This window comes from Apostichopus japonicus, chromosome 6 (assembly GCF_037975245.1).
Source record: "Apostichopus japonicus isolate 1M-3 chromosome 6, ASM3797524v1, whole genome shotgun sequence".
Taxonomy (NCBI): domain Eukaryota; kingdom Metazoa; phylum Echinodermata; class Holothuroidea; order Aspidochirotida; family Stichopodidae; genus Apostichopus; species Apostichopus japonicus.
This window is the reverse complement of record NC_092566.1, coordinates 3,690,360-3,707,610: the sequence shown is the minus strand read 5'-3', so window position 1 is coordinate 3,707,610 and position 17,251 is coordinate 3,690,360. Positions and strand designations below refer to the sequence as shown.

The window sequence follows — 17,251 nt, the reverse complement described above, 5'->3', positions numbered from 1 at the left end:
CCATACTATGTACTGTACATGGTGCCTCAGTAGCTTACATTGACTCAGCACTGTGTATAGTACAGCTTGTGTAGCAGTTTCTACAGTACAAGGTACATGGTCATATATATTTTACTACTGTGTAATATATATGCAGATCTTTCACATTTGATGATAGTACATAGAGAAATTTATATGTTACACTGTGTTTGGACACTCAGATAGCAGCTTGTCAAGGAATCATTTATCCATGTTCGAATGACAATATGCTATGCAAAATGGCCAAATAATAATAATAATAAATGAGACTTATATAGCGCCAAATCAGTAAACAAAAGTCACTGCTCAAAGCGCTTTACAAAGAAAGTAAATTAATTTACAAAAGAACAAATGAAAAAATGGGTCTTAAGTAGACTTTTGAAAGTAGAAAGTGTATAGCATGTTCGACTGTGATCTGGTAACTTGTTCCAGAGATAAGACCCAGAGTATTGGAAGCTTCTGTAACCATAGTTCTTCAATCTTGGTTTTGGAACAGTTAAATACAGTTTGTTTGAGGAACGAATTGTGCGATTTGGAGTTAATGGCAAGAGAAGTTGTGACAGGTACACAGGCCGTTCAAGATGATGAGCACAGAAGGTGAGAAAAAGTATTTTATACTGGATTCTGTAGCTGATAGGGAGCCAATGAAGTTCCTTCAGAAGTGGGATGGTTTGGCATTTTCTTCCTTTCCTTTTCACAATACGGGCAGCGGTGTTTTGGATCTTTTGGAGTTTCTGGATGGTCGAATCAGGAAGGCCGAATAAAAGTGAATTTAGAAAATCAAGCTTTGATGTCACAAACGCATGGACCAGTATCTCGCTGTACAAGCTTGTGCAAAGATGTACATAGCAGTTTCTGCCTGCAGGAACCATAGTACTTAACATGAGACAAGATTCAAATTCATTCAAAACTGCCACACAAGATTTAAAGGTAGTCAGTATAGACCCCAAATCATAAAGCAAGCTATAATTGCTAGAAGTTTTCAAAAAGTACTTTCCTGGAGGTCTTTACTCTCCAAATTGTTCTCTGACATTTTTAAGAAACACACAAGATGATTGCATGAATGTCCCAGTGAGAAAACTTTCCGCAAAAATCAGTTTAAGAATTTTGGCAAAGGTGACCATATTTGAATATCTAGCATATTTGGGGCCAATACAGCATACATATAAACACTAAATCTCCATGATTGTGTACATCTTTACGAGGGCTTTAAATCTACAAAGGGATTAAGTGTTGATGAATGTTATTGTTAAACAATTCATGGCCTCAGTACATGGGTTACTGGCATAGCCACATATTAGGATTTTGCAGACTATAAGTTCGTTTCTAGTACAGTGTACTTTCAACAAATAGATTGTGAACTGTATATACAGAACATGTCACAATGATTAAGTCTTTATTGGTTTACAGACTACTTGTGACAATAGTGGACAGCAGCCAAAACCAAAGCCAAATCCAAGGCTAAACGGAATTCAAATAATATAATGAGTTATCGTAACATACTTATCCTCCTTAAACAAAGCTACGTTATGTAAACTACAGTGCTACATATATGCAGGTCAAGAATACCACAATTTTAGTCACTATCTAAAACAATGGAAGTGCTGGAACAAAAATGCTACATGATAGCTAAAGTCCCATAGGCATTTCCCTGAATTTACACCACAAATCAGTCACTGCATAAGCTTAGGGGAGCGGCTCAATAGTATTTGCCGATAAGATAAGAGTAATTAATACTTGGCATATGTTAGGTTTGGACCATTGGTAACTGACTTATCATATATTTATGGTGCAAGCGTCTTCTGGGAGTAATGAACATATTTTTACAATGTTTTTAACAGCGCTAAATAGTCTCAACTAGACAAGACCACTGCATCTAACTTAAAAGGGGTAGGTATCCTCAAACATGGTTTACTTAAACTATGTAACTTGACAGCACTTAATTTTCTCAATTGAACAAGACCACTGTACCTAACTTAACTACATATCTTCAATGGAACAAGACCACTGTACCTAACTTAACAGCGGTTAACATATCCTAAATTGCACAAGACTACTGTACCTAATCAACAGCGGAGCTACATATCCTCAATCGACCAAGACCGCTGTACCTAACTTAACAGCCGGGCGACGTATCTTTAAACATGGCTATGTACAATTGCAACTTCATAGCACTAAATATTCTCAACCAACTGTACCTAACTTAAAAGGGCTACATATCTTCAAACATATCTTCAAACGTGGAGTGTAAGCTCAGTGTTAGTTAAAGTCACTCCAAGATTAATGTATGTCGTCCAGTTACAAAGTTGTTGAAAATTGACGATTCATAATCATGACTTCGGTCAGCTTGCGGCTTTGATAAGCCAATGAGGCTTCTCCGCGAGTTCCTGCTTGCAGGAGGATCTAAAATACATACATACAAATACATACATGTGGCCATGTACTGTCTGTAACTTGACATTGCTAAATATTCATAATCAAAGAAGACCGCTGTACCTATCTTAAAGCAGCATTTTGCGTCCTCGACTATGATATTTCTCAACCTCACTGACTCCACTATGCCATAACGACATACATAACTAGCTTATCTATTTATATTTTACTTCAAATGGTGGCATAAAAGTCGAAAAAATTGCAACTTTCAACTTTGTTGTTCTCCAAGATATTTTCCGTTGGGAACCCAATAAACCTCGCCCATAATATGAATATTTAAACACTACGAACGTCATTGACAGATACGTAATATAACACCACGCTTGATTTGTGTACAGCCTATATGGCAGTTGTACCAGGGAGTTGCATAACAACTCCCAACGCAAAGTCTTGAATCTATTTTTAGCAACGGCTCATAACTAAACCTGCATCTCTGATTGGTTGAATTCAAACTAGTGGGTTTGGGAACTGAATGCGATTTAATTTTGTATGTGGAATACTCACCAATTAACGTTTTTGGCAGGGAAAAACTTGGCTAATATCTTAATTTGCTGTTTTGTGATTTGATGTATGTAAAAAACTCGACGGACATGTCAAAAAAGTAGAAAACGGCGACCAAACGCAAAATGCTCATGAATAAACATACTATTCACTGATTGGTGGAATTCAAACTAGTGGATTTGGAGATATGAAAACTTTGTCGAGGACACTTTTACTCATTATCGATATAAATCGTTAATTACTTGCTAATTAACGCTCTTGGCAGGGTGAAACTTGGATGGTATCTTAGTTTGCTGTTTTATGATTGATACATGTAAAACAATCGATGCACATGTTAAAAAGGTGGAAAAAAGTGACCCAACGCAAAATGCTGCTTTAACAGGTCTACATATCCTCAATCAAAGATGGCCGATGCTTTGTATCTTCAATCAAACCAGACTACTTAACCTTTATCCATTGTAATTCATTCCAGATGATTCATTCATTCCTCTCCCATAGTCTCATCATCCAAGTGGGTAAACTTTAATGGACCTAAAATTCTTATCAATAATCTATCTCGGTTGACCTTGCTGACCTTGAGACACATCTCACCTGGGGACTCTACCTTCCCCACAGGCAAGGAGGTCAATGTCAAGAGAGAATCAAATTACAAACTGATCCTCCTTGTGAACAATTCAGTTTTTAGCATATCTCATGTGTACAAAATTCCTTCAATAGCCCCATGCTACCACACTACCAGTTTCCTTTCCAATTATCCTAGGAAACCCGTGGTTAACAAAGGTCAAAGTTGGTAGAAAACCTTTTATAACCATGGTCTTCAACAGTACAGCCTTCAATTTTCCCAGTACTCATTTCAAATCATAAATAACATACATGAAAGTTTCAGTACTCATGAAGAATTCAAGCTAATTACACCATTTTTACTTCAAAACACCTATTCAGAAGTTTGATGCAAATGGTTACTTTACCATGGTTTTAGTTTTAGGTTGAGTCCTAACCTCTGTATCTAGTAGTGACATAATTAATACGCCTATTTAAAAAATCAGACATTTGTGGAGTTGTGACAGTAACCACATAACAGGTAGAAGTGGTGTGCTTATAGGTCTGTTTCATAGGGTATTGTGTTACACACCAAGCCAGATGTTATACCCTGTTAAGGACACTAAATATGTCAGCAGTTTACCTGTGGTTCATGTCTCACTTTAATTTACGACCAGCAAACTTTTCACATAGTGAGGTGGGAATCTTTCCTTCCACTGGATTTAGAGAAAATCCGAGGAAAACATGACAGGCTTGTAGCAAGTTAAACGAATCCAAGCGCATGCTGATATTTATGTCCACATTAAAAAATATGTATACAAAACTCTCTCCAACTATTAGCCCTTTCAACTTTGGTCCTAAACAAAGGATATATTTCCTCTGTGAAACTTCAAATGATTTTTTCTCAGTGCATAATTTTTTTTTTCAAAACTTATTTATAATACTCTGGTGGGGGGGGGTTATGATGATGTTGTCAAAGGCCATTTCCCTGCAGTCTTCATACACATTGTGTCAAATGGGATTCCCACTCCTTCAATTTCCCTAAGTTGAGAAATGGCATAGTTCACCTACAACTAAACAATCCACTGCAAACAGGACTGACCTGCAAGACCAGGCTCAAATTAACCGACTGTACCGAACGAGACCGATGGCAAAATGCCTTTGGTCACCCTGCCACTTGCCCTAACGCAGTACAAAATCATCCATGACCAACGGCAACTACTGGACTCCATTTTATATTCAAGTTTGCCATAGGTGCTTCCATAATTATCTTGATTATCAAGCTTAATCAGGTCTCAAAAATCCTACACAACTTCAGCCATTTATTTGTGCCAGAAAACAGCCATTATAAGCATCTCAGCAGGGGTGGGGGGGAGGGGGAACATAAAGCTCCAGAGATAAGGTTTTACCAAAGATGTCATAAATCTTTCTCCTTTTCTGTCGATTCTTTCATCGCTTTCTCTCACTTTAGAAACAAATGCTTTGGAGCCGATTCAAATTCTTGAAACTTAGCTTGGTGCCCATTTGAAAAGCTGTAAAATTACCCTCGTGCCCTGCCATTTCACTGAAAATCCAAGACAATTTTTACTTGCCCTAAACAAAAAGTAATTGCCATCCCCCTCTTTTGATCTGAGTTCTAGCACAGGCTTACAGTATCACTTATAGTTTAAAGTCTGAATACCTGTTTGCTGACAAACTTCTGGAGTAGATTCAATGTTTCTTATTCTAAATGAACTCTGACCAGGTGGGTTTAATGGAGAAAAGCTGTCGCAATCAAAAGAAAGAAAGTATTTTCTGTTGCCCTAATGGCGCGAATGATTTACCGTAAAGTCACTGCCACTGCCCATGTCAGCATGTTCATTACACAAATGTAAAAAAAATTGTCTACACATGTGGCCTGATCAAGATTTTAATGCAGTCCTACACTGGTATTGTCCACAGAGGAAATGTCTGAAAACACGTTTCTTCATTTCAATGAAAGGAAATGACATTATTTTGTAAGGAACATCGTTAAGACCGAGAAAAAGATACCATTCAAGAGAAAGGACCTAAGACAGGCTAGCCACGAAAGTAAAAGTAGTCCTTGAGGCCTAATGGTCGTAAACAAGACAGAGAGATTTGATTGGCGCATGATCTGTTGGGCGGGCGATTGCCAATTTTTATTGAAGTTTGTAGAATCTACAGACTCGTTAAAAAATCTGACAAATTTTATTCAGCTCAAAATTTATAACGACAGATAACTCTATAAAAATAATTAATATTGATATGAAAATTGCATAGAACGGTGTCATTTTCAATGCGCTTTTAGTCCAGTAAGCTGCAAAGATCAAAGTTTAAATTTGGCAAACAAGTACTGAGACTTTGAAACATCTCCCAAGAGCACTATTTCACAGAAGGCAGCTAAGTTGATAGGCTATAATCATAACTAGGTCATACAACTACAATTTATTGCAGAAGCTTTAACAAACTGGATTTGAAAATTTTCACCAGATCCTCTTACATGTAGGAAAAGCAGGCACCTTTGGCACCTCGAACTGCCCCTGGCTTGAAATAATATTGACATAATACAGCAAAAGGAGTCTACATTAAAGATTCCACTGAGAGGAGTATCATTTAAAGAAGCTTATTTCGTTTGGGCAGCAATTTTTGTAAACCTTACCAAATAGTGCTCAACGTAAGATTATTATTGATCAAACTATGGTCGCCCACTATTTCATGAACTGATGTTTATTGGGTGATGGATTAATTTATGAAGTTGATTGGAAGCTCAACATTTGTGTGGCAAGATAAGATTTCCTGTTTAATATCAATCAAATCCACATGTAACCTTTAACTTCAGAATATATATCTATATATATATATTAAGATTTATGTGTTGAATATCATGATAACCATTTTTTATTCAAACTCAATTCCAACAGCTGCTTTAATATAAAACTCAGGCGGAATGCAATACTCAAGGAGGGGTTAGGAAAATGTTTTGAGATATAAAGTCATCCAAATACAATTATATTACACAATAGAAGTGAAAATGACTTTAAGAATTAAAGCCCTTAGGGCCTTCCACGTTGTAAACTGAAGTCTTTCAAAGTAACATGACAGTGCTCTAGTTATTCTCTCAGAGCAAAGCAGGGATTTCCCTACCCAATCCAAACATCTGCTCCTTTTGACAGTTTTCAGCTGTGCCTTTAGGAAAACCCACAATTTAAAAGAAGACAGAGAGATCTGTTGAAATTCACTTGGGGGAAGTAATGTGTGATTTGAGTTAACGCTGTATTCTTGGAAAGGAAATATGTTGGCATTTTCTTAAATACCAGATACCATGATTAAATATACACTGACAATATCCTTCCTTGAAGCACCTTTTTTGACCAAATGTCAAGAAAATCAGAAAGCCAGTTGGTTTTGTGATTCCTTGCTATACAATTCCACATAACTATCTGACTAATGTGCGGCAAGTGAGTTAAATTTGTCCAAGGATTAAACGAGAACCAGATAAGAACAGAGATTTCTATCAACCGTTTAAAGACCAACTATGGAGACTTTTCGATGAACATAAAATCCCACCATTTTGCATGTATGTAATCCTTAACTCACTCCAATTACATTGCTGTAATTAACTTTACCAATTTCGGACGTTAAATACGTGAAAAATGGGAAGAAAAGTCAGCTTTTTATGAAACCTGTTTCAGACATTCCTGAAACATTCCAAAGACATCAGGTGACCATGTGACGTCACTGTTTGTATACCTCACTCACAACGATACTTTTAGTGTGTAAAGTTGTATACTTGAGCTGCCAAAAACATCAACGATATTACTCCTTTTCCCCCGAAATGCCACAATTCTGTGTTGTTGGAGGTTGCAGTTATACCTCATCCAACAAAAGCATCAGCTTTTTTAGATTTCCGAGTAAAAGAAGCGACGTAAAACGCCGCAGACTTTGAATCAATTTTTGAGATCCACGCGGAAAGATTTGTCAGCACCCGGAGTATCTCATGCCCATGAGTCCACATGCATGACCATGCCTCTGTGTAAGCTGCAAATGTCTCATTCTGCGAAAGTTATATTCTGTCGATAGCTGTGTCGGACCATGGCCGGACATAGCTAATGTGAAATTGACCGTAAACAAGCTCTGGACGTCCTTACATGTAACATTATATCACGCAATTGACAGTATAATATTTACCGTAAGAGATGACCGTGTATATACCGTGCTTATAGGGTAGCATTGTTAGTACATGTATGGCTCACAGCATGTGTAAATAGCCATGCTATAGGATTTCATCGCATTTATCTATTTCCTTTGTTGCATTCCAGTATCGTGAGTTCGTGATACATTGTGTTATATTGTCCGTTATGTTTATTCCAGCATCTGCATGGTCCAAGGAGTTGAATAAAAACGGTTCTATGTAGCGATCGGACGTTTTATTTCGTTAGTGACTGTCTTGTGATTGTGGGATGTAACTGGTCAAGGCCTGTTTCAACTAGACCTAACTCTATGGAATTACACAGAGTCACGGTAGTATTTCGCCCAGGATTGAACGAGAAACGTGGATTTGGATATTCACTGCTAAATTTTGTTTATTGAAAGGATACTTTTTCTGTGTTTGTACTTTTGGATATTAAAACGAGTAAGTACTATGTTCAGCTGAAGCTTAGTCATGTATATGCTACCCTGGTCGATTCGGGTCAGCGTCTTCTCGTAGTTGTTCGATTATGGTTAGTGTCTTTTTGGTAATTTGTTGACAGTAACGTAAGTCATTTTCCCGTCACATATCACGCATGAGGCATCTTTTAGGTCTATTCTTCTGTTCAGTTTACGGTATCTTGCGATCAAATTGTATTACGGAATCGCCAAGCTGCTTGCCAGCATGTTCTACAGTATATTGTACCGTACGGACCTATTGACGCTCCGCTATGTAAAAGATGCTTCCATTTGAGTGGAAATTTTGCTAATGAAATAACCAATTTAACTGAAATTTCTGCTTATAATTGTCTTAAAACTAGTTGTTAACCTTCATGTGTTCTTGTTTTAAGCTAACAGCTTTTCAAACGCTCGAAATTGGAAGTCAAAAACAGTACAATTAATCGCTATCTGTGTACAAACAGTGCCTATATCAGCGTTTGATTTCCGCGGTATACAAACAATGACGTCACACGGAGACCAGAGGCTCCTTTGGGTCAATCTCTGTTTTCAGACATTCCAGAGGTTCATGTCACGTGACTACCCAAAATGTCCATTTTCGTGGTCGTTTTTTGATGGGTTATAGTAGGTTTTCGAAGATTATTTTTTACACATGTTGATTATGGGTATGTAAACTCCTAACTTAATGGAAAATCCACAAAAAAAAATTTGCCTCCATAGTTGGTCTTTAATTCACTGGTATGGATTTTACAGTACACCAATCTTATATCAAAATGTTTCAATATCCAGAAAGAACACTCTACGTTTGTGAAATAGAGACACATAGATGTATGAATAAAATAACATTTTCTTTTACCAATATTGAGCTAGTAAATCAGTTAAGCCACCAACCATCCCTTTCATAATTATTATTAAGGAATGAGAGTTACATGGAATTATTTATACACTGAAATATTTTCACAACCTACTGCCAAAGCAAAAGTCATCTAGTATAATTCACAGAGCAAATTAAATAGCTAATTTGATTTCTTGAAGCTCAGCAGGTGAAAACTGATAAGAGCCACTTGAGTGTGTTTAAAGAAAGACCATCTCTTTGAAGCAGCATTTCCTGGATGAATGTAGCAATTGTTAGAGACTTAAAATTAGAGCCCCTTCACAAAACTAAACTGAACTGAATTTGATATAACTATGTTCACCAAAAGAAACTCATGGCATTGGAGAATTCACAGATTCATTGTAATTTTAATTTTGGAGTTATCATGTTTAAAAGTTTTCAGACTTTGACACCTATTGACCTCATGTGACCTTTGACCCCCTACCAATTTTGATAGGATTCTTGCACTCACCAAGCTGGATCCACATAGTAAGTATAAAGTTCAATAAAGATGTACTTCTTGAGTTATCAGGTTTACAAGATTTTCAGACTTAGACTTACATGTTGACTGCAAATGACCTTTGATCTCCACCAATTGTCACATACACACAAACACACACACGCCATCACATCTTGCCTAAAGCAAGAAATCAACAAAGAACAGAAAAGGTTTTCATAATTTCAGAATTACTAAGACTTGAAGAAGGGGTTGTTGTCGTGGCAAATATTAAATTAAAGTTATTGTACTTGTTATTTGCCATTCAAACTGTTTGTTGCACATCAATTAGACCCCCAGTATCCTTTCCTCTGAACCTCCTATCCTCCCAGCCCAATTGTATCCCATGTGGCCCTGTCCTCTCCCTATTGGCCTATTACCCCTAAATGTGTTGCTATGTGCATATATACTTCTGATAGAATATATTTTCATGGATAAATTTTCGTGGATAAGCAGTTTGCTAACAGTTTTATTTTATTTAGAATGTATTTTAAGTAGGTATTAGCCTTGATTCCCCTTTTCTGGCCAAGTCTACGAAACTTCCGACATGTTGCCAGCTTGCAAGCGATTTTGTGTTGATTCACTAAGTCTAGGAACACTTATCACATGTGACTATATTGACAGTGAATACAAAGTGGTGTATCATCCTGTACTTTCTCACCGAATGAAAATTAATTAGCAACTAATTAAAAGATCAAGATTCAACTTAATTATTGATAAACAATGTTAGCAATAATTATCCATGCACAAGGAATGATGAGGAAAAATTTCAAAGATTTAATTAACTATTTTGTCATCATATATATGGAATTTGAAGCAGTAGGAGATAACCAGTAAAACTGATGCCCTGTATTGTTAGGGTGTTTTAGTATCACTTCACTATCTCTTCAATCAAATCTATGTTGTTTTCATTCTGGTTCGTTGACAAGTAGAACATTGTACAAACCTGTAACCGAGCATCTTGCAAGCAACAAATGCATTTTCAAACGTCCAACTGTCATCACAAACCATTCCCCATGGTCCAGAATTCTTCCTTATTTCTAATCTTCCCTCATTATCTGTATTTCCTCCAACAAGCCTATTGAAAAAGAAAAAAAAAATGTGCAAACATCCATCAAATAGTGAGTAACATTGCAATTAATTTTATATGAAAGTAACAGGTAGGTGGAGTGAATTTTTCTTTTGCTTCTTTCTCGTTAAAAGAAGTGCCGTAAATTAAAATGTATACATCTATTATTTCCTTTGCATAATTATATTAAATCATTATGTCATCAAGTTCAGTACATGTTTGGTGGAATACATATGAAATTAATCTTATATGTATGGTTTTCACTTTCACATAACTGTTCCTTCCTTTAATTTAAAGAATTTTGAAAGAAGATTTTGTCAATAAAATGCACATTTCGCAACTAGAATTCTATGGAAAAGAGTAAAGAAATTAATGGCTATAACTGGATTAAAATCACTAACCTCTGGGTTAATACAAACCCAGTGATTTAACACTTGCTCTATTTCAATGTCTATTATTTCCCAACCAGTTTTCATTTGCTCATTTACTTCTTTCATTTACTAATTTTCGAAATAAAAGTGTAACAAATTCACATCCAGCTTTGTTTTCTTCATCTTTGTAAAAAAAAAAGAGTAACCAGGATTTGCTTAAGATATATAGTTACATTTATTTCTCCATGCATTGCTGTGATACAATATGGTCACATTTGTGTTCTGTATGTACTCTAATATGCAGTATTAGTATGCTTAATGAATAATAACACTTATAAAAAGAATTTTTAAAAACACACTTACCGAATTTGGTATGTAGCTGGGGGAAAAAAAAAGCACAGAAAATGAATGATATATATATATACTGTATGAGTATCTGAGAACTGAAACGCTAATTGTCACTAATTGTATTTAGCTGGTTGCAGCATTGTGACAAGACACACCCCACTTTCAAACTGAAATTTGCTTTAGGTTAATTACTCTTATCCAGCCACGCATAATCTACTTTTTCTTGATCTACCTGAGAGATGCCTGCAGATGGTTATAACCAGTAAACCATGCAGGACTATCTGTTGAGTTATCCACTGCAATACAGTACTCCAATACAGAAAGTTTTGTGTTCAACATATTGTAGTTATCAATTCTCTTGTATGATCCAAACTGTTTGCAAAACCATTTGAAGATTATGATTAATTTCATCTTTCTTGCAAACAACTGCAAACTTAGAAGCAAAATTTTAGAACACCAAAAGATTATCACCTGAAACTGCTCTTGTATCAGCTATTCTACGGAAGATCACCCGTTCAGGCTCTCCTCGCTCACTATCTTCATCATCATCGTCATCGTCATCGTCGTTGTCGTCATCGCGGCCACTCCTGGACCGAAGTTCCCTATGAAGTCTCGCAAAGGAAACAGTATACCAACTTTGTCCCTGTCTTTTTTCTCTCTTAGCTAAAACATCTTGGAAATAAATGGTGTATAATTAAGATAAACCATAAAATTGACTATTCATCCTGAACATGTTGTTTATATCTATTTTAAATCCATTTACATATAAATAGGTTTTCTCATACTCATGAAAGCTCTAATTCCTTTGTTATAAATGATTTGAAATTGAATTGACTGAAATAAGTTGTTTGGGCAAGTTATAAATTGTAGACAGATTTTACCATGACTTGCATAACAAATCATAAAGAATTTTATTTTATAGTAGTGATGTATGGCAGCTTAAGCTTTAAAGTCCACATGTCCTGTTTGATAGATATTTCATAAGTAACCTAGGCTGGAAAGTTTGCAAAAATTATGGTCCAAATGAAACCAAGACTTTAGACCTACTTCTTCAAAAATCTAACTGTTTTTATTTTATGTTGTTCTTTGCGTTCGTTGAAACTGAAGTGTAAAAGGAAGTTTCTTGCTCTATTCTAGGCATATATACTGTATAGTACTTGTGACACAGAAATAATTTTTGAAATTTTGTTTTTCTGATGTGACCAATTTGCAGTTTTTATCCTGTAAAAGGACACCATAGTTAATTGAGCTGTATATTTGCATTATTCTTCTCAAATTGTTATGGCATAATATTTTAATTTCAGACAAAAAGGTATAGCCAAGAATCCCACTTCACTTTAATTTTTACAGCTAAATAACTAGGACTCTGTTGAATTGAGATGTATTACTTATTTTAGGGCTACGATAAGCTACAGGTTAACCCACATTGCAGTTATGAACTGATTTAGGCCGTACAAAAATTAGCCTAACTTAGGGTGTAAGGCTACAAATTATTGTTAGGCACAGGCTAGGCCAAATGAAGTTGTATCCTAGGCTAGGTCTAGGCAAGGTTAAGTCTGTTAACTAGATTCAGAGCAACATAGTACGAAGCCTAACCTGTTTTATCTTGTGCATGCCGCCGGATTATTTCTCCGTATACCATAGAAATCTGGGAATCGAAAATGTAAAATGTTTTCTGAACTTAAATCTGGAACCAACTTTCTATTGTACGTTCTTCCACAAGAAACTTTATCACTGTCATATATATACATTCAATATAGATATGACTGTACTAGATTTGCATTACGTTAGTGGTGTCCTTAAGGCCTAGCATGCAATAATGATGTCGATGATTAAACGATCCCGAGCATTAACAACGAATAAAGCAGAAAACCATCAAGCTATTGCTTTAAAATGATACTAAAACTTAAAATGAGCAAAGATTACAAATTTGCATGATATCCGTAGTTACTTCAAATATATACGTTTGAAATATTATCTCGAAGCTCAGGTAGGCCACTTTCATGTTTCACAAACTACTGACCAATGGTATGCCAGAAAATTTTTTGGAGGGAAGAAGAGTAGAGATAATTGCTTCGTAAACCATGGTACTGTAGTACACCCGTCGATGTGGCATGATGCTTAAACAGGCCAGAGTGGATATTAAGGACGGAGAGGGGAATGGGCCGACGTTGTTTACAGAGCCGAAGGGAGGAGCAATATTTTCCACCTATTCTGCAAGTTTCGTCTTCGTGTTCGGCCATATAGCTAGTACATAGCGTCTAGGAAGTTGTGAGGGAGTTGCAACCCATGTGGTCTTAGATGTTTCCAGGTACCACTAGGGAGGATAATTTAAAGTCAGTGACCAAATGATATCAAATGAGCACGTATACCAGTAATGTGGTCGATTATGCTTGATAAACAGAAGTTGATAAATATTGGTGTACAACTCCCCATGGGTGCTGAACTTACCTTCCTCGTGCATGCGTGACAGCCGCAACTTATCACGTCTTTCTTTGCATTTTGCTTTTGGTCTAGTTTCTTCATACGCTTAACGGATCCCCGCCTAAACGACCACCCCATCCCACACCCACCCCATCCACTGAGTGGGCAAAGACATCAAAGAACCGTAGAGGGCATTCAAACCGTGCTGTTTTGAACATGTTGAGTGGCAGATTTGAGGAATACCGTATATTTCACATCCTCCAATTAACAAACGGTTCTTAACCCGGTATAGGTATTTTCACCTGGCACCAAAAGTTGTTTAAACTTCTGATCATTGACAAAAAACCAACATTCCAAGACAATTATAAGTCTTGTTGATATGGGATACTTGGGGAGGGGTATTATTTGAGGCTGGCAGTAACTCGGAAACAGGCTTGATAAGGCCTGCCCCTGTGTGGCCATTATGTGAATTTCTAGCATATTTGGTGGTACTACTGTTGATCATTAAATGCATAATGGGAGGTATGGTGTTGTTTGACCGCGACCCCTAGTTTCCAATGGAAGGCTCCAATCGGGCGGCCCAAGCTGAAGGAGTGAACCCACGTACCTCATTATCAATTTCTCTTTGGGGAAAAATAGCACATGACAAGTATATAGTCTATAACACTTGACAAACTAAATTCGGTGTCGGAAAATTATTTGATAAAAAGACACAGTCATTGTTGATCTTCGATCGTAGCAAAATCATATTAGTATGATCACATTCGGTATCCGCACTTGCAGCTATTTCTACACAATGGCGTACTAAGCGGGGGGGGGGGGGGACGATCCGTCCGAGTATCAGTCAGGGGGAGTGCCATGCCATAAGCCAAAAAATGAATAATTGAACAAACAATGTAGAAAAAAATAAGAAACATTTCACTAGAGAATGAGAAATCCTTAACATAATCTATTCAAACCTTTGCCAAGTTTTTGCACCATTTTCCATCTAAGCCACCTTACAGTACATAAACAAACATTTCTCAAATGAAGTGGGAGCAACCCCTTCCCTTAGACACCTCTCTCAAGACGGCATCCCTGCACGGGGTGAAGAAGGATCCGGCGGGGGGGGGGGGTAACTATTGTAGTTACGCACGCCACTGCTTCAGCCGTCGCGCGCAGCTAATAAGATGAGTACTGTGTATAGGTCAAGGTCCCTGACCGCCTTATAACTGTTCCGGATAAAACTCTATACAGGCTACTCTCAGAGGAACGTAGGAGGGGGGCGGGGGGGGGTTGTGTGATTGACACACATGATGTAACGCAAGTCTCGGATCCAGTGGATTTAGGATTTATACCCCCTATTTTCAGCCTCAGATAAAATAAAATTGCAAACTCTTGTGTGCGAACCGAATTTATAATCTACAAATATGCCTCAGAATGCAGCATTTTATGCACGTCTACTTCTTTCGTTTTTGTAATGGTCTGACGGAGGGCCCCAGACCCCGTAATTGACGTCAGCTTCAACGACCCCAGGGTCACACACCCTCCTACTTTATAAATTGTAGGCCCCCCCCCCCCCCTTCTGACCGAATCTTATAGTTGTTCCACATAAGGGGGAAAATACGTCGCATGAGTTCATAACATTTAGCAATCGGTGTGGTTTAATTTACACCGTCAGAGCAGAATGGAATGTCGCACATGGATCTCACGTGGACGAGCCTACAACGCAGAGGTGCGATACACTGCAGGAAGGACTAAATAGTATAACAGAGTTTGAAAACAAAAGGGACAATGAAAATGACTTACCACTATCAAAGACACCAGCAAGTATATTCCGAGGTTCGAAGATCGCGCCATTGTTCGATTGAATTTATTACGTAATATTCCAATTTACACTGGCAGCATCCACATATCATCAATATTAAGTTGGTGTTATAATGATAATAATACTACTAATGATCACTCCAGTACGCAAAAGTTAATTGGTGATAACTTCAGCTTGAATATCTTAGGATACTCTCTTCCCTAGTCTCCTCTCGTGTATTACCTCACTCTTTGTCAACAATTGTGTGCTATGTAGCGATACCGATGGTGTTGCGATAGGAAGTGTGTAGGACACGCTATTTCAATGGAACAAACACTGGGTCACCTCAACACTTGCGTACAGTACATGCGTCAGTCGTCCAAAATGACAATCCTTTGGATTCTAGTTCTTCAGTTCTCAAAGTTGACAAGAAAAGTTAATCATTATCCGAAATCCAATCTTAAAATGAGGGAGGATTAGCCTAACAAAGCGGAAACCTAAACAATGGATCTGACCACTGCGGGTTTATCTCGAACTGCGAGAAATAATTTAGAATGCGGGATGAGACCGGCCTAGTAGGGGGTAAGCGTACTATTGCTGTTGGAAAGGATATGTAGGCCTCTGTGACGCAGAACCCTATGGTGCTCCTCGTAAGCTGTATATTGATCACTACACATCAAAGGCACCCTACAAAAAGGTATAAATTGTGCTGCTCAAAACACGAGTGCCGTACAGATACTAATTACTAGCCTAATTATAACACCGTAACTGCGTATATGAAGAAGAGTTGATGGAGAAAAAAAACGGGCGACAACTGTTACTGCGTATCATCCGAACTGGAAGGATAAAACAGATGATATCACTATCCACGGATAAAAACTTGCTTTATTGTCAAAACACTTTCATCAGTTTTCTATATATGCATGTATGTTGTCTCTTTTGTCTCTGACAACGTCACAAGAAGAAGTTTTTACAAAATCCCATTAGTAAAAGAAAAATTCTTATTGATTTGAAACCGACCTACTTCCGACGGTGTCCGAAGAAGTTGTCCTCAGTTTGGATAGGTCAAAAGAAAAAAAAGAACAAATATGATTGAAGAGTCCTTCATTTGAACCAGACACTCTGTCGCGTGGTAAGACTGCGTGTGATAAAAGTCACTTTTTTGTGAACATTTCAATATCTCAAAATGATATCCTAACTTCGATAGTCCAGAGCAGGTATAAAGATAAACCCCTGTGCATCGCAAAACACTTCCCAAGGTAACAAGTAGTAAACAATCCGCATGCGAAACGGAAGATTTTATTGGGAGTTCGTGTTTTATTTACTGCACATTGCCACAAAGATGTATCAAAGTAGTTCCACAAGTTTGATAATAAGTCACGCTGAGACCGTCAGTGACTTACGGGCCTATATATATCAATCTTGGTGGTAAAGTACACAGTGTTCTTGGTACTGTAGTCGCCACTGTGTAATCTGGCATTGACGAAAGACGCGTGTAACCTTGAAGATGACCCGAACGAAGATACGTAAACAGGTTTTATAAACACACCTTCAAACCGAGATAGATCGACTTTCCAAAAAAAAGAAAGATTGTAGCCTGAGTAACTGATCTAGGGGTTAACGGTGGTCTAGGCTGTGCAGTTGATAGCCGACGAATATGAGGCGCAGCCAGTTGCATTCATGTAGGAAAGGTTCATCATATCCTACACTTGATTTTGGTACGGGTTACAAATCAGTGTCGGTT

General features: G+C 37.4%; 1 protein-coding gene across 1 annotated transcript in view; it reads right to left on the bottom strand.

The window, feature by feature from the left end:
* The window catches only part of LOC139968703 (apolipoprotein(a)-like), a 57,866-nt gene extending 40,674 nt beyond the window's left edge, over positions 1–17,192 (bottom strand). The window contains exons 1-5 of the mRNA XM_071973000.1: positions 15,510–17,192; positions 12,894–12,945; positions 11,769–11,969; positions 11,313–11,328; positions 10,456–10,587 (exon numbers count right to left, since the gene is read on the bottom strand). Of these exons, the coding sequence (XP_071829101.1) occupies positions 10,456–10,587; positions 11,313–11,328; positions 11,769–11,969; positions 12,894–12,945; positions 15,510–15,560 (452 nt within the window). The 5' untranslated portion in view covers positions 15,561–17,192. The remainder of the gene's footprint in view (positions 1–10,455; positions 10,588–11,312; positions 11,329–11,768; positions 11,970–12,893; positions 12,946–15,509) is intronic.
* Positions 17,193–17,251: the final 59 nt, after the last annotated feature.